Source organism: Diabrotica virgifera, chromosome 5 (genome assembly GCF_917563875.1).
Source record: "Diabrotica virgifera virgifera chromosome 5, PGI_DIABVI_V3a".
Classification (NCBI taxonomy): Eukaryota; Metazoa; Arthropoda; class Insecta; order Coleoptera; family Chrysomelidae; genus Diabrotica; species Diabrotica virgifera.
Window position 1 is genome coordinate 10,557,350 of NC_065447.1, and position 14,990 is coordinate 10,572,339.

General features: G+C 32.4%; 1 protein-coding gene across 1 annotated transcript; it reads right to left on the minus strand.

Annotated features, from left to right (window-relative positions):
- Positions 1-350: 350 nt before the first annotated feature.
- On the minus strand, positions 351-12,347 carry LOC114335450 (ejaculatory bulb-specific protein 3-like). Its single transcript, XM_028285721.2, has 2 exons — positions 12,123-12,347; positions 351-641 (listed from the first exon to the last, which is right to left on the minus strand). Exons 1-2 carry the CDS (start codon positions 12,301-12,303, stop codon positions 445-447), a joined length of 378 nt encoding a protein of 125 aa, XP_028141522.2. The 5' UTR covers positions 12,304-12,347; the 3' UTR covers positions 351-444.
- Between the last annotated feature and the right edge of the window lie 2,643 nt (positions 12,348-14,990).

The following is a 14,990-nucleotide window of genomic DNA, read 5'->3' on the forward strand; positions in this document are numbered from 1 at the left end:
TCTATTTTCTCCTCTTTAACTCTTTCAGTTATCTTTGTCATTTTAGCTGTCTAGTGTTGCACCTAGATACTTAAATATCTACTTTTTGGAATATTCATGGATTCAGGAGAGACAGGAAAAATTTGGCTGACAAATTTATTTAATAGATTTATAAAGAGAGACAAACGCCAAACAAATGGAGAAGCTGTATATATTCCTACTCCTAGAATGAAGAAGATATTACAGAAATCGTAAAATAAATTGTTAACCGAGACCTCCACTTCTAAAGTCTTCTAGAATTAGGTATTGAAATACTTTTATTATTTTTCCCAGGACACATTCACTAAGTAAATAAATAATAAAACCAGGAATTAACAAATCAGAACAGGATTTTACTAGCATATATAATATTTTGTAAAATTCATCAAAATTTTATAACTTTTTGCTGAATAAACATTATTTATATTAAACTATAATTCCATCCTTGGCGAGTTCTTCTCTGTGTTCATTGATATATTTATTTTCGGGGTCGTATTTGGCTGCCACTTCGTCAAACGTTGGCTTCTTGTTTTTAACCAAAAATTTTATAACCTTCTTAGACCCATTATTCTGTTTTTCGCTGCACTTTGAGCAGTTAGTTTTCAAAGCATCAGCCAAGTTATCTAAAAAAAAATAAAAACGTATATTAAAAGTATGCTATATTTGCAGTTACTCGAGCGTTATGGGGAGCTATTGCGTTGTGAAGATTGGGTCCTAAAACCAAAAAAAGTTAAGTAAAGTTTTCCATTTAAGTAGGGACTTTCCATTTTTTAATTTAATTTTCCATTTTCAACAATCGTTTTTTCCGATTACATCGCCATCTATCCATAATTCGAAAAAATATCTCGAATAAAAGTTACTTATTTTTACGTAAGGCATCCAAATCTACAATAAAAAATGGGGGTTCTTATTTAAGATTTTAAAGTATCCCCACCCCACTTCCGCGGGGGGTCGTGTTTGATGTCATTCGATAAATTTTTCTTTAAAAATTGAATACGTGTATTTTGCAGATTTCCGATCTGATGTTTATTTCACGAAATATCCCGGGGTTCCTATTTAAAATTTTTAAGTTACCCCCACCCCTTTCTGTGAGGGGTCGTCTTTGGTATCATTCGATAGATTTTTGAAAAATATTGAAATCGTATTTTTTTAGTTTTTCCATCTAACGTTTATTTCTCGAACTATTCGTTTTTATTTGTGAAACTTTGTGACTCACCTATTTCCTTACGCCCCGCTCAAACCGTCAGATTTTTTAAATATACACTGCTTTGCATGAACTTACCTTATCTTAATCTGGCGATTTCGAGTTTTTCTAAGGATAGATTTTTTTCGAACCCCCCTTAACGAAATCCCCTGTATGAAGATCCAATATATGGTAGGGGTACATTTACAGTGTACAAGGTTTCTCCCCATGTGATTTTCTGACGCGCTCGGGTAACTGCAAAAATCCCCGCTTAGGCTCCCCTACCACTATATTTAATGGGAATTAACTATAGTTATAATTGAAAATTAGCGCTATAATGTAAGTAAGGCCAGCCTAACTAAGAAATACCAAAGACCCGGGCCCAGATGGCACTCACGCAGAACTGGTTAAGAATGGTTTCTCTCAGGGCTGTTAGAAGTTAAGGGACAGGGAAGTAGAGGAACACCGAGGAAAGATGGAAAGACTGTGTGGTAAAGGACTTGAGGTAGAAAGGTTTAAATTAAGAAAACACTATGGGCAAAAGTGATAAAGAAGATTAAGAAAGGGCGACCGATGAAAAGGGAAAAGCGAGAAAGAAGAAGGTCCTAATAGGATACTTAAAAGATCTGTAACAAATAATTGAGATTAACAAATAAAAAAATAACAGATTATGGTGATCACAAAACCTCAGCAACATCAAGAAAGCTAAAAAATATACGGACAGCAGATAAAGAATGTCCAAAAGTGGAAATACCTATAAAAATATCTTGAGTAATTGGCACATAAAGGAAAAGGCAGATAACATTAGCAGAAGAATAACAAGGTTTTTCTCATCACACTATCTAGCTACAGAAATCTCGAAACAGAAGTGGAAAATCAAGTGAATAGAGCAAATATAGTCGCAGATTGCTTGAATGAAACAATGGAGCAATAAAAATATCGGAAAAAAATAAAAGGCAGAATTTACAAAACAGTCATCAGAACAATAATGACATACGAGACAGAAACGCGAACTAATACAGAGAGGACAAAAACAATGCTAGGAAACAGCAGAGATGAAAACCCTTCGAAAAATCGATGGGGAGACACTATAGGTCAGAGTTAGAAGTTAGGGATGGGAAAACCTACCGGTTATAACCTAAAACCGGTTTTTTTACTTCGCAATAACCGGTTTTGTCGGTTGTTTTTTTGTCCCGGTTATTACCGGTTTTTCTTTTTAAAGGAACAACCGGTAAAAAACCGGTAGAGTTAACTCTGAAAAAATATTCGTTTTTTTTTTCGGAGAAAAAATATTATTTGCTTAAATTCATCAATAACTCTCGCTTTGTTTAATGTTTATATTCGTTAATCAGATACGTCAAAATAATTGTCAAAGTTAATTTAAATTTGGAAATCTCTCCGAAAAATATTAATTTTTGGCGGATTATTTGATTTATACCGTTCTAATTTAGTTTGTTTAGTTTTGTTAAACTTTTCCTTATTTAGTTTACATTTTGAAAGTGTTCATAAGTTAAACGTTACTTGAAAACTCCTCTATGGAGTCATCTAGTGGAGGCGAACCGCCTGATATTGAGAATTCGATGGATAGTAGCTGTGATTTACAAGATTTAAATGGATTTCTACCCAACCAGCCTCAAAATAAGATAAGTAGTAGTATTAATCTTAACAATATTAATGAAAAACAAAATACTTTAGTAAACTCAGATCAACCAGAAAAAACCAGGCCTGTTTATTTATACGAAAAAATTGATTTAGGACCTTTTTACATTTTCATTGAAAACTCCAGTTTAAATTTTACAGGAAAATTAAACGCTGTTAAAATAGGCGAGATCCTATTTACGTTACATCCAGAAATTGACAATTATATAAAAAAAATTGACTCAATCGGACGCAACCGAGTTAGGGTCTCATTTAAAAATTATAGTAGCGCAAATGCTTTAGTTACTTCCAAATTCCTTATTCAAAAAAATCTGACCGCATACATTCCAAAATTTCAATTGTTTAAACTAGGTGTAGTAAGGGATATAGATTCAGATATATCGGAAGAATATCTTAAAAATAGAATAAAGGAATTTGATCACCATTGCAAATTCTCGGTTGAGTATGTGAAACGAATAACAAGAAAAATAGTAGCAGATGACAAAGTAATATTTAATCCAACAAAATCAGTTATTGTGTCTTTTAAATGCCAGAATATACCAAAGTATGTAGTAATTAATCATGTCTTACACACTGTTGAAAAATACCAGCAAAAGGTAATTATCTGTTACCACTGCTATAGGTATGGGCACATGAGTAAGCAGTGTAAAAGTAATCCTCGCTGTTTTAAGTGTCATGAATCTCACCTTTCCGATTCTTGTTCTTTATCATCGTTTAACAAAAAATGTCTATCCTGTGAAGGTGAACACTTCACTAATGAATGGGAGATATGCCCAGAATTTGATCGCCAAAAGAAAATAAAACATTATATGTCTGAAAACAGCTTATCTTTTAAGGAAACAATTAAACTCTTTCCTAAGATAACTTATGCATCTATAGCAGCCAATAATTCCTCAATAAATTCTCATCAAACTCCAAATATGAATGCACCATCCTCTTCATATTCCTTTACTCAATTGTCCACGTCTCAAACATCTTCCAATCAGTTCGCTCTACCTTCAGTTTCAAATAGATATACAATAATAAAACCACCAAAATACAAACGACCTATCTCTTCCTCACCAGACCAAGTAACAATGGAACATCAAAAAATAATAAAGTTAAACCCCATGTCCAACAGACCTGGTGGTATTATCACCTCTTCTTCGTATCAATCTACATTTAATCCAGAACAAGGATCTAAAATACATGAACCATCAAAAGAATTAACAGAATTAATATCAAATATAGTTACAAGTATTATCTCTAATATAAATCACAAAAATTTTGAAATTCCAGAAAAATCAGTTCTAGTAAATTCAATTCAATCAGTTTTAAGTTCTCTCTTATATAATAATGAATAGATTGGTAATTTGTCAATGGAATTGTAGATCGGCTAACTCTAATAGAGAAAACCTTATCCACCTATTAGAAGACCAGAAAGTTGATATCGCATTATTATCAGAAACTAGATTTAAACCAGAAAAGTATTATAACTTTCACGGGTACAATATTGTCAGAGACGACCGCTTTTCAGTAACTGTTGGCGGTGGCTCAGCAATTTTAATAAATTCAAACCTATATTACGAGGAAGTCACCATGAAAGTAGATTTAATAAACGTCAATAAAGTAGCAATAAAAATAAAGTTTAAGTCATATACTGTCACATTTATATCTATGTATGTTCCCCCAGGAACCAAGTTATTGTTACAACAATGGAACAATTTCATAACATCTATAGAAAGACCATTTATAATAGGAGGTGACCTTAATGCTCACCACATTGCCTGGGGCCTAGACAACCAAACAGATATGAAAGGTAAAATCTTGATGGACTGTATAGACGATAATAATTTAATATTCAAAAATGATGGCTCTCCTACTTTCTTTAGGAACTTCTCGAAATCGGCAATAGACCTGACCATTTGTACTCCTGACTTAAACCACCTGATCACTTGGAAAACACTTCAAGACCTATTTGGTTCAGACCATACACCTATAAGAGTAGAGTTAGAGGATCAACCAACTCATACATATAATCCATATTCACAAAAGTGGAATTTAAAGAATGCCGACTGGAAATTATATGAACAGTATTCGGAAGATGTATTCTCTCAATTTAAAGATATAAATTCTTATGAACAAATTTTGCACAATATAAATACAACTGCATCCTACTGCATCCCCAAATTTAAAATAAAAAAACCGACTTCCAGAGGAAAATACTGGTGGGATTTAGAATGTGAAGAAGCAGTCAGAAGAAGACAGGAAAGTTTTTGTATATTCAAAGAAAATCCAAACCATGAAAACCTACTTAAGTATAAAAAAGACGATGCACATGTCAAGAAGATCACTAAACAAACTAAAAGAAATAGCTGGAGAGATTATGTCGGATCCCTAAATAGGTCAGTCCCTATTAAAGATGTATGGTCAAAAGTTAACCGAATAAAAAATAGAAAAACAAAGAACAAAGTCCCTGTTATTCTGTCGGAAGCTTCGTGGATAGAAGAGTTCCATCAAAATATCACACCGCCGTCTGCAGAATTAGTAATTCCTGATTTACAACTAAATGCTCTGTACGACTATCCAGAACCAATCCGTTTCCTAGTCAAACCATTTTCTGCCACTGAACTAAACTTTGCGTTGAAGAAAAACTCAAATTCAGCACCAGGTGCCGATAATATCCATTACTCGATGCTATCAAATCTTTCAAGAATTGGTAAGGCTGCACTACTAAATATATATAATGAAATTTGGATGCGCCGCATAAAGATTCCTGACGATTGGCACGTTTACACTATTATCCCGGTTTTAAAGCCAGGAAAATCATCAAAGAATTGGGATTCTTACCGTCCAATCGGTCTGGCTTCCTGTATACTAAAAACATATGAGAGACTTATTAAAAACCGTCTGGAATTTTGGCTAGAAAAGAACGACCTATTACCAAGAAGTCAGTTTGGTTTTAGAAAAGGTAAATCCACACAAGATAGCCTCTGCCACTTTTTAATAGACATTTATAGTTCCTTTACTTATAAGAAAGCAGTTAGTGCTTTGTTCTTAGATATAAAAGGGGCTTACGACAACGTTAATCTTCACATACTATACGCGAAAATGTTGGAAATAGGAATACCCGAGATAATAACATGGAACATCATTAACTTATACATTAATCGAGCAGTTCACGTTAGATTAAATGGAGATCAATCTAACTCCCGATACACATCTTTGGGACTACCTCAGGGTAGCATCCTAAGTCCTATATTATATATACTGTATACTGCTGACTTAGAAACTAAACTTCCTCAACACATAAAAATCCTACAGTACGCTGATGATGTTGCGATATATGCAGAAAATAAGTCAATAGATAGATGTAATAACTACCTTAAATCGACATTGAATATTATAAAAAAATGGGCTACCGATAATAACTTAACAATATCAGAGAGTAAATCAACCATTGTTACCTTTACTAAAAAACGATATGTTCCTCAAAGCCATCTACAATTTGATAATACTAGTATTCCTTATAAAACTTCAATAAAATTTCTTGGCGTATTTTTAGACTCCAAATTAAATTGGAAAGAACACACAAATTACATATTACGAAGAATGGAAAATGCAATGAATATCATGAAGACTGTAAGTGTCAGTAACTGGGGAGCTGATCCAAACATATCAATATTACTATACAGAAATTTGATAAGATCAATCTTAGACTATGGATCTATTTTTTATGGCTCAGCATCAAACTCTGTACTCCAAAAAATCGAGAGGATCAAAAATAAGGCACTTAGGTTATGCACTGGTTATCTTCGTAGCACACCTATATTGGTCATGGAATGTGAGCTTAATGAACCTCCACTTTCATTACGCAGGGAATACCTAAGTGAGAAATTTATAGTTAAAACAGCGGTTAACGATAAACTGCTATTAAATAAAATTGTTCATTTAACCACCTCATACCTAACTCATTATTACTGGGAAAAAAAGAAACTGCTTTTAGTTGTGGAAAGCTTCCTCAACGTTTCTAATTCCATTGGCGACATACACCAAATTGAACAAAGCTCGTCTCGAAAGCTAAATTATGAAGATTATTTATCTCCAGTTAACTGTCATTTAAGTAATATTCGTGCGACAGACTTCCTTACTAAAATAGACCACCTTCAGTGTGTACAAAAAAACTGGGGGAGTTATCAGAAATTATATACGGATGGTTCAAAAATGGAAGGAAAAGTTGGATATGCTATATATTACCCACAAAAAAGTATAAAAATAAACAACAGATTACCTGATAAAATGACAATTTTCACAGCTGAACTCATTGCAATCAAAGAAGCATACAAAATATGTATTAATCAAAAAGAACTCAATTATGTTATATTTACAGACTGCCAAAGCATTGTAAAGACATTGAAATATAATGTACATAATTTTGCAGAAAATTATATCATCAGTGACATCATAGCAATGAACAGTGAAGCTTTGAAATCGGGCAAAAATATAATATTGTGTTGGATAAAAGCACACATTGGTATAAAAAACAACGAAATAGTAGATGATCTGGCTAAAAAAGCAACAACGAAGGAATCCACTCTGCATACTTATCAACTTCCTATGGGAGACATAATTTCTATTATGAGATCTATCAAACGGACGAAATGGCAGGAACAATACAATAATTCAGACAAAGGAAATTATTACAAAAAAATCCAGCCTACACTTCCCATCAAGACATGGTTTAATCAAGTTTCCAACAAAGGCTTTATCAAAACTATTTGTCGAATAAGAAGTAATCACTGTCTGACTCCAGTCTACAAAAGAGAAATAGGACTTGTAGATAATGATGAATGTTTATGTGGAGAGCTAGCTGATCTACAACATATGCTGTTAGAATGTCCTTTACATTTTATTGAAATATCAAACTTTTTTGCCAATCTAGTCCAAGTTAATGTACAATTTCCTTTTAATCTTATATACCTTTTACAATCAAACAATCTAGATGTTTATAAAATTTTGTACAACCATGTTAATTGTTTAAAATTAAAGCTCTGAGAAAAAAAAAGAAAAAAAAAAGAAAAAAAAAAGAAAAAAAAAAAAAAAAGTTACTAAGATCTAAACCTCCGCGAGGTTGAATCGGGTTTAGGTCTTAGCGCGATAAAAAAAAATACAAAAAAAAAAAAACTAAAAAAAAAAAAATAAAAAATGTAATAAAAAAAAAATGTTAAAAAAAATATAATAAAAAAAATAATAAAAAAAAACAGAGTAAAAAAAACAGTAGTACTAATAGTTTTAAATTTAGATACTAAGCATATATTTTGTAAAAGAGAGAATTCAAAACACATTGACTGGCCAGTTGGTTGCTTAAACCAGTGCCAATAAAACATAAACACACATATTCGTTAATGACTCTCATACTCACTGAAATATGTTTAAGGCTATGGGTACATAATTCGCAAATATTTTACGTGTATCCCTACTTTTTCTGTCTTTACACGGCAAATTACGTGTAGTAAAATTCACACTGGTGTGGATATGTAAACATTACTAGAATGTCATTCTACTTGAAAATGTCATCATTAATTTAAAGAGATGGGTTTTGAATGTTCTTGGATAACTGTTATTTTTATAATTGCAAATTCTTAATTCAGTTAATAAATGAGATAATTTTTTCACTAACTATGTATTCAGTGATTGTAATAATTTATTTGTACAACAAAGACTAATACTCAATCGAGAAAAGAGGAAAAGTGTTAAAGTGATTTTTTAATAATATATTGTTATGGAACGCTTACAATTTTGAACATCTTTAACAACAAAATACTTGGATCACAGAATATATTACTATCCTGATGTATTCTCTGCTTGGATCTTCCACAAATAATACACAATAAATAACTTTTTATTAAGTTCACGTCTTAAATCAATTATTTATCAAATACACTATATATCAATAATATTTAATCAATAACTCAATATATTCCCGATGCAATGTCAAATATTTAAAATTGTCACTGATTGCCAGTGTCTGACTGACAATATATGCTGACAATATTATATTCGGCTGAGTGCGTTGTAAGACAAAGATAGATTTGGAAAATATTACCACGGCATTGTGTTCATTTTTTTCGAATCCTGAAAAAACCAATAAATATTTTTGAAAAATTTAAACGCAGAATGAAAGACTAAATTATTACCGAGGGCCGAAAGTCCCTTAGAATAAATAAAAAGTTTATTTTGAATGATATATTTGAAATTAAAAATCACACTAAATTTTCTCTTAGTTTTTCACCCCTGTAACTTATTAAAATAAACATTACAGAAGTTCTCACGGACTTTCGGCCCTCGCTAATAACGTAATCTTTCATTCTGCGTTTAAATTTTTCAAAAATACTTATTAGTTTTCTCAGGATTCGAAAAAAATGAATCCCCATTTGAATTGCATTGCAGCCGAAAATACGTATCGATCCTCTTAACCTGAATTGGCTATTTTGATGAACTCGAGAATAATTTACGGCCACACGGGCGATAATTTACGGCGCCGTAAGAGCAGTAAACCTGAGGAGGCATTGGTTGACTAACTCCCTATTTCATCTATAATTGGTTAGTCAAATGCCTAACTCCCTATTTCATCTACAATTGGTTAGTCAACCAATGCCTTGTCAGGTTTACTGCTCTTACGGCGCCGTAAATTATCGCCCGTGTGGCCTTTCGCTAAGCACGTCTTGTTTGTTGAACTGGGGAATCTTAGTAAAAATAGATACATATTAGTATATAATATATCAACCATCTAATATATGCACTCATAGTTGTATTATTATAATAATTGTATAGATGCTGTACTACACAAACGAGAATAAACTTATATTTTATCATTAATAAATCCAGGAGAAAAAATCATTCCTGTGAAATCACTAAAAAAAATGAAAAAAAAATAGTTTTGTATATGTTGTGTAAAAAGGAGTTTTTTTTCAGAAATACAAGTTACGTATTTTACGTAATTTACTTCATATTACGTATATTATATTCTAAAAATAGGTATCTAATTTTACTACCTTTTGCATATTGCAATTATTTGGTATTAAATATTTAGACCCGAAATTTTCATTGCGATAGGTAGGTCATAAATTAAATCACTTATTCTTGGACCAAAATAGATCCATTGAACCTAACTTACCTTAGTACAAATGTGCACTTAAAAAATGACAGCCCTTCGAATTTACCAAATGAAAATATATTTTTTCCAATATATCGAAAACTGGGATTTTCTATGGAAAATGGACATGTGGAGTATCACAAACTAAAGTGCAATGTAAATGTAACGTTGTAACCTATTGGGTATTGAATACCTATTGGTTCAAAAACCGGAAACCGGTTTTTGAAACAACCGGTTTTTTGACCGGTTATAACCGCCAGGTTAAACCGTAATTGAAAAAACCAGTTTAACCGAAAACCGGTGTTTTGTCAACAACCGCCATCCCTATTAGAAGTACATACGACAGAGATGCAAGCTGAAGAATATTAATAACTAGTAAGAAACAGAAGAGTAGAAAGGAATGACCACATCAGCCGAATAACAACAAATAGAGTAGTCAGGACGGCGAGAGACGGTTTCCCAAAAGGAAGACGATCAGTGGGAAGAACACGAAAACAATGGAACTACAAATTACTGGAGGTATATTAAAAAACAGCCCTAGTCACGTCTAGACAGAAAAAGAAGAAATGTTTTAAATATACATATTTGACTCGACATCCAGGCTCATGTTAGAATCAAAATGTGACTGAAACAGCACTTAGCTGATATTGTAATAGATAGAAAAACCTAAATCTTGTTCTAAAGCAGTGTTTGCCAACGTGGGGCCCACGCCCAACAGGGAGGCAATTTGATTGTTAAGGGGGGCATTTCGAATATGGACTCGACACTTTAACTCTTTCCTTCCGGGCCATTTAATTGCAATGCTAGATTTAGGTGAAAAATATTAAAGTCTCTTGACAAACAACTTGTTGAAAAGCTGAAAACAAAAAATTTCTCAGTGCAAATGACTGAATCAACTTTGAGAGACATTCAGACAGTATTGATAAATTACATCTTGTGCTGCTGATGGATTGATGGGCAAGAAAAATGCCTGCTTAAAGTCCATGAAAGATGCGAATCCAGGAATGATTCTTGTGCATTGTGTTATTTATAAGGAAATCTTGGTAACTCAAAACATCTTACCTCTTAAAAAATGTATTCATTACACTTCGTGATAAAGTAAGTTAATGATATTAAATCTAATGCCAAACGTGAGCATCTCTTCAAGCTATTGTGTGAAGAAGAAAATAAAGAAGTGAGACTTTTACTTCATACTGAAGTAAGATGGCTATCTCAAGGGAACTACTATTTATGGACCTGTTTGCTTCTGTTAACGATTTTTTAAATGACAAACCTAAAATAAAATATCTGTTCACAATCGATGGTTAAACATTTGTGAATTATTTAGTTGAAATCTTTAAAACCAAATGTATTAAATACGCAACTTCGAGAAACAAATAAAACTCTTGTCGATGCAAAGCGAATATATTTGGTTTCAGTACCCATATTGAGTTATGTCAGAAACATACTAACAACAAAATCTTTGAACAGTTTCATTGGCTCCAAAAATGTGAAGCAACTGATGCCTCTTTACTACTTGTTATTGTCAATCATCAGAATCTTCTATTTGCTGATTTAAAATAAAGATTTTTTGATATAAAACAAATTGATTTTCCAATATGGATGATGCAGTCAATGTTCATGGATTTGTCTGATATATCAAATATGCAGTATTTAGAAGTACTAGCAGAATTGCAAAATGATGAGTCAGTTTTTAATTTTATAAAAACTGACTCATTTACTGGTAAAGGAAAATTGGTTGGACATAACAAAACATGGAGACTTGAGACTGATGTTAACCAAATTCGAACCTAATATAAAATCTCTGTCCAGCAAGCACAAGAATCAAGCGCAAGGATCTCACTAAATTAAAGTAGGAAAATCTTTATTAAAATTATCTGGAATTTGAATTTAAGTTTTTTATTATGTTTTGAAAATTTAACTGTGTTTTGTAACAATTTACTGGTGATTTCTTCCTAAAGCTTATCATTAAGTTTCGTAAGTGAACAATTAAATTTTTTATATTAAAAATTATTGTTACATAGGGGGTATAAGAAATTTAGAAAGGCAAAGGTGGGGCATGGTACAAAAAAGGTTGGGAAATACTGTTCTAAAGCATCCTTGGTATCTAAGTAATGGAAGACTTACCTTTAAGTTCTTTTCCATCGGCTGTACACGTTCCTTTATCCATAATACAATTAATATAATTATTCAACAATCTGTCGCTTTTTAAAATCTCGTCAAGGTCTATGTTATCATATTTTGTTGAGTACTTTTCGCAAAACGAAACTCCAACTAACACAAAAAGAAAGAAAATTGAAATTTGCATGATGTCTAGGATTCAATACTAATAATGCTAAATATTCTTGACTAAACGATGTTAATATTTTCACTCAATATATATTTTTACGGAGAAATTAAAGGCAATCAACATTAAAAAATAATAATAAAATATATCCCATAGGCGCGGATAAATGCGGAAAATTTTATTTTAAAACATGCAGGTTTATGCCCAACATAATTATCATGATAAATTTGATGTTCTTCTTCTTTTTAACTCTTTCAGCTCCGGGCCAATATCAGATATTTGTCTCATAATAATATTATGCCCATTTATACAGTCATTGGAAAATTGTTGAAACGTACATACGGTAGCCGTGTCGGTAGCACCTGATTGATAACAGTGTGAACACGGGAGCCGTGTCGGCGGACTTAATGAGCACCTCCATTGAGCCCTCCCTTCAATCCGCAATGGAGATGTTCAACTACAATTACAAACTCTTCTTTGTCTTCAGCTGTTCTTATTAGCTATGGAACTATTCGATAAAGCATTTCCTTTGCAATCGGTGGATACTAGACGATTTTCTAAACAGTCTAAAAATAAGGGCTGGTTGACTTCTAATTTAATAAATGAGGGAGATTTTATTAAAGACATTTTCAGATCTATAAAATATTCAGAAAGTCATGAGCTCAGAATACGGTATAACATTCTAAAAAAAAAAATCATGAATACAAAGTTAAGTTAGCCAAGCAAACTTATTTTAATAATAAAATGATAAATGCGCAGAATAGTACGGCTGAGGCTTGGCGCATCATAAATCGGAACACTGTCGGAGGTAAAAATCGAAACTCTTCTAAATACCCAAGTAAATTTAAAAATAATTTGGGAATTTCTGTGGATGACCCTCATGACATAGCAGAATCTTTCAGTCAACATTTTTCGAATTCCGTAAAAAATTTAATTAGTCAAACTTCACCTGACTATATCCTAAGAATCTTTCTTCGCCTATACACTCCCTTTTCCTTTATCCTGTTAGTGATGAAGAAATAAAAAGTATAATTAAAGATATCTCCAAAAAATCCTCGGCTGGACTGGATGAGATCCCGTATTCTATGTTAACACATATATCTCATAACATATATAAACATTTAACATTTCTAGTAAACCTTTCATTTCAGGAAGGGGTTTTTCCTCAAATTCTAAATACTGCTTTAGTTGTGCCCATACATAAAAAGGTGACAAATCAAAATTTGATAACTATCGAGGCCTATCAATTTTATCTGTGTTTTCAAAAATATATAATAAAGCATTTCATACACGTCTCCTATCGTATATTAACAAGCACAACATTATAGAAAAGTCTCAATTTGGTTTCCGTAAAGGTATAAGTGTGCAAGATGCACTACTAGCGCTGTGCAATCATGTTTTATCGAATTTTGATAAGGGTAATAAAGTTATCTGTTTGCTTTTTGACTTAGCACGAGCTTTTGAAACTGTAAATCATCCAATACTGCTGGAAAAACTTTATCATAGTGATGTTAGAGGAACTGCGTTAAAGTGGATCCACACCTTTTTATGGAAAAGGTTTCAAAAAATTAAGATCAATGTAAATGGGAATATAATATTTTCTTCACAAGAAAGTGTCCTCCCCGGAGTTCCACAGGGAAGTATCATTGGCCCTCTTTTATTTTTGATTTTTGTCAATGATTTAAATCAACTGATAAACGATAGCTCAACATGTTTGGTTCGGAATCCATTAGATAATTTTTCTGATGCAATAAGCGTTTGAGTAGAAAACGTGGAACAGCAATCAGACTGTTATGTCACTCAATTTGCTGACGATACCACAGTTGCACTAAATTCCATTTTTCATGTAGTACAAAAAGCAAACTGTCTTGTAAAAAGTATGACTCATTACTGTTTAAATAATGCCCTAATCTTAAATGGATCAAAGACCAATATGGTAACCTTTTCACCTTTTACTATGCAGATGAGTCCATTAGTAAAACTTGACAATGGGTCAGTGGTAAATAGCCACTCCACTAAGTTGTTAGGTGTTTACCTGGATTCTAATTTGTCTTGGAGTTCTCACGTTGATTATGTAGTGCATGATTGTCTGTGCACTGTTATGTTCTATGGCAACTTAGGAATTCTGTCTCCCTAGATATCTTAAAACTTTACTATTTTGCTCATGTACAGTCAATTTTGCAATATTGCTTAGTTTGTTGGGGAAATTGCTCGCGAATTAATGAGGTGCTTGTTCTTCAAAAAAAAAATTATTCGTACCATGACGTTTAGAAGGCGCTTGGATTCCTGTAGACCAGTTTTTAAACAATTAAATATTTTAACTGTAATTTCGCTGTATATTTTCAGTTGTGTTGTTTATGTAAAGTCACGTAGATGCAATTTTATTTGCAGAAATGATATTTCCTTAATGAGTGGCTACAACCGCTCGCCACTTGACCGTTGTGGGCAACATGCCTTCGTTTGATTCAAATATTTATGTATTTAAGAGAACAGTTAAGGACTTATAACCCGGTCTATATAGACTTTTCAAATAACAAAAATTGCCGGAGAGCCAAATTTTGGTGGAGAGCTAGGGTATACCATAACAAATAAAGTTTAAAAAGTCCCCATCGATCCCATGTGTGCGTCAAAAGTTATTCGGGGTCAAAGGTCAAAATTTGAGATTTTTTGGATTTTTCTCGAAAACGGTAAGTTTTATCAAAAAAAAA

Bases quoted from the DNA above. Each gene is read 5' to 3' on its own strand.
- LOC114335450 (XM_028285721.2), bottom strand. From the start codon at position 12,303: ATGCAAATTTCAATTTTCTTTCTTTTTGTGTTAGTTGGAGTTTCGTTT. The intron at 642-12,122 runs GTAAGTCTTCCA...ATTTTTTTTTAG, and splicing joins CGATGGAAAAGAACTTAAAG to ATAACTTGGCTGATGCTTTG.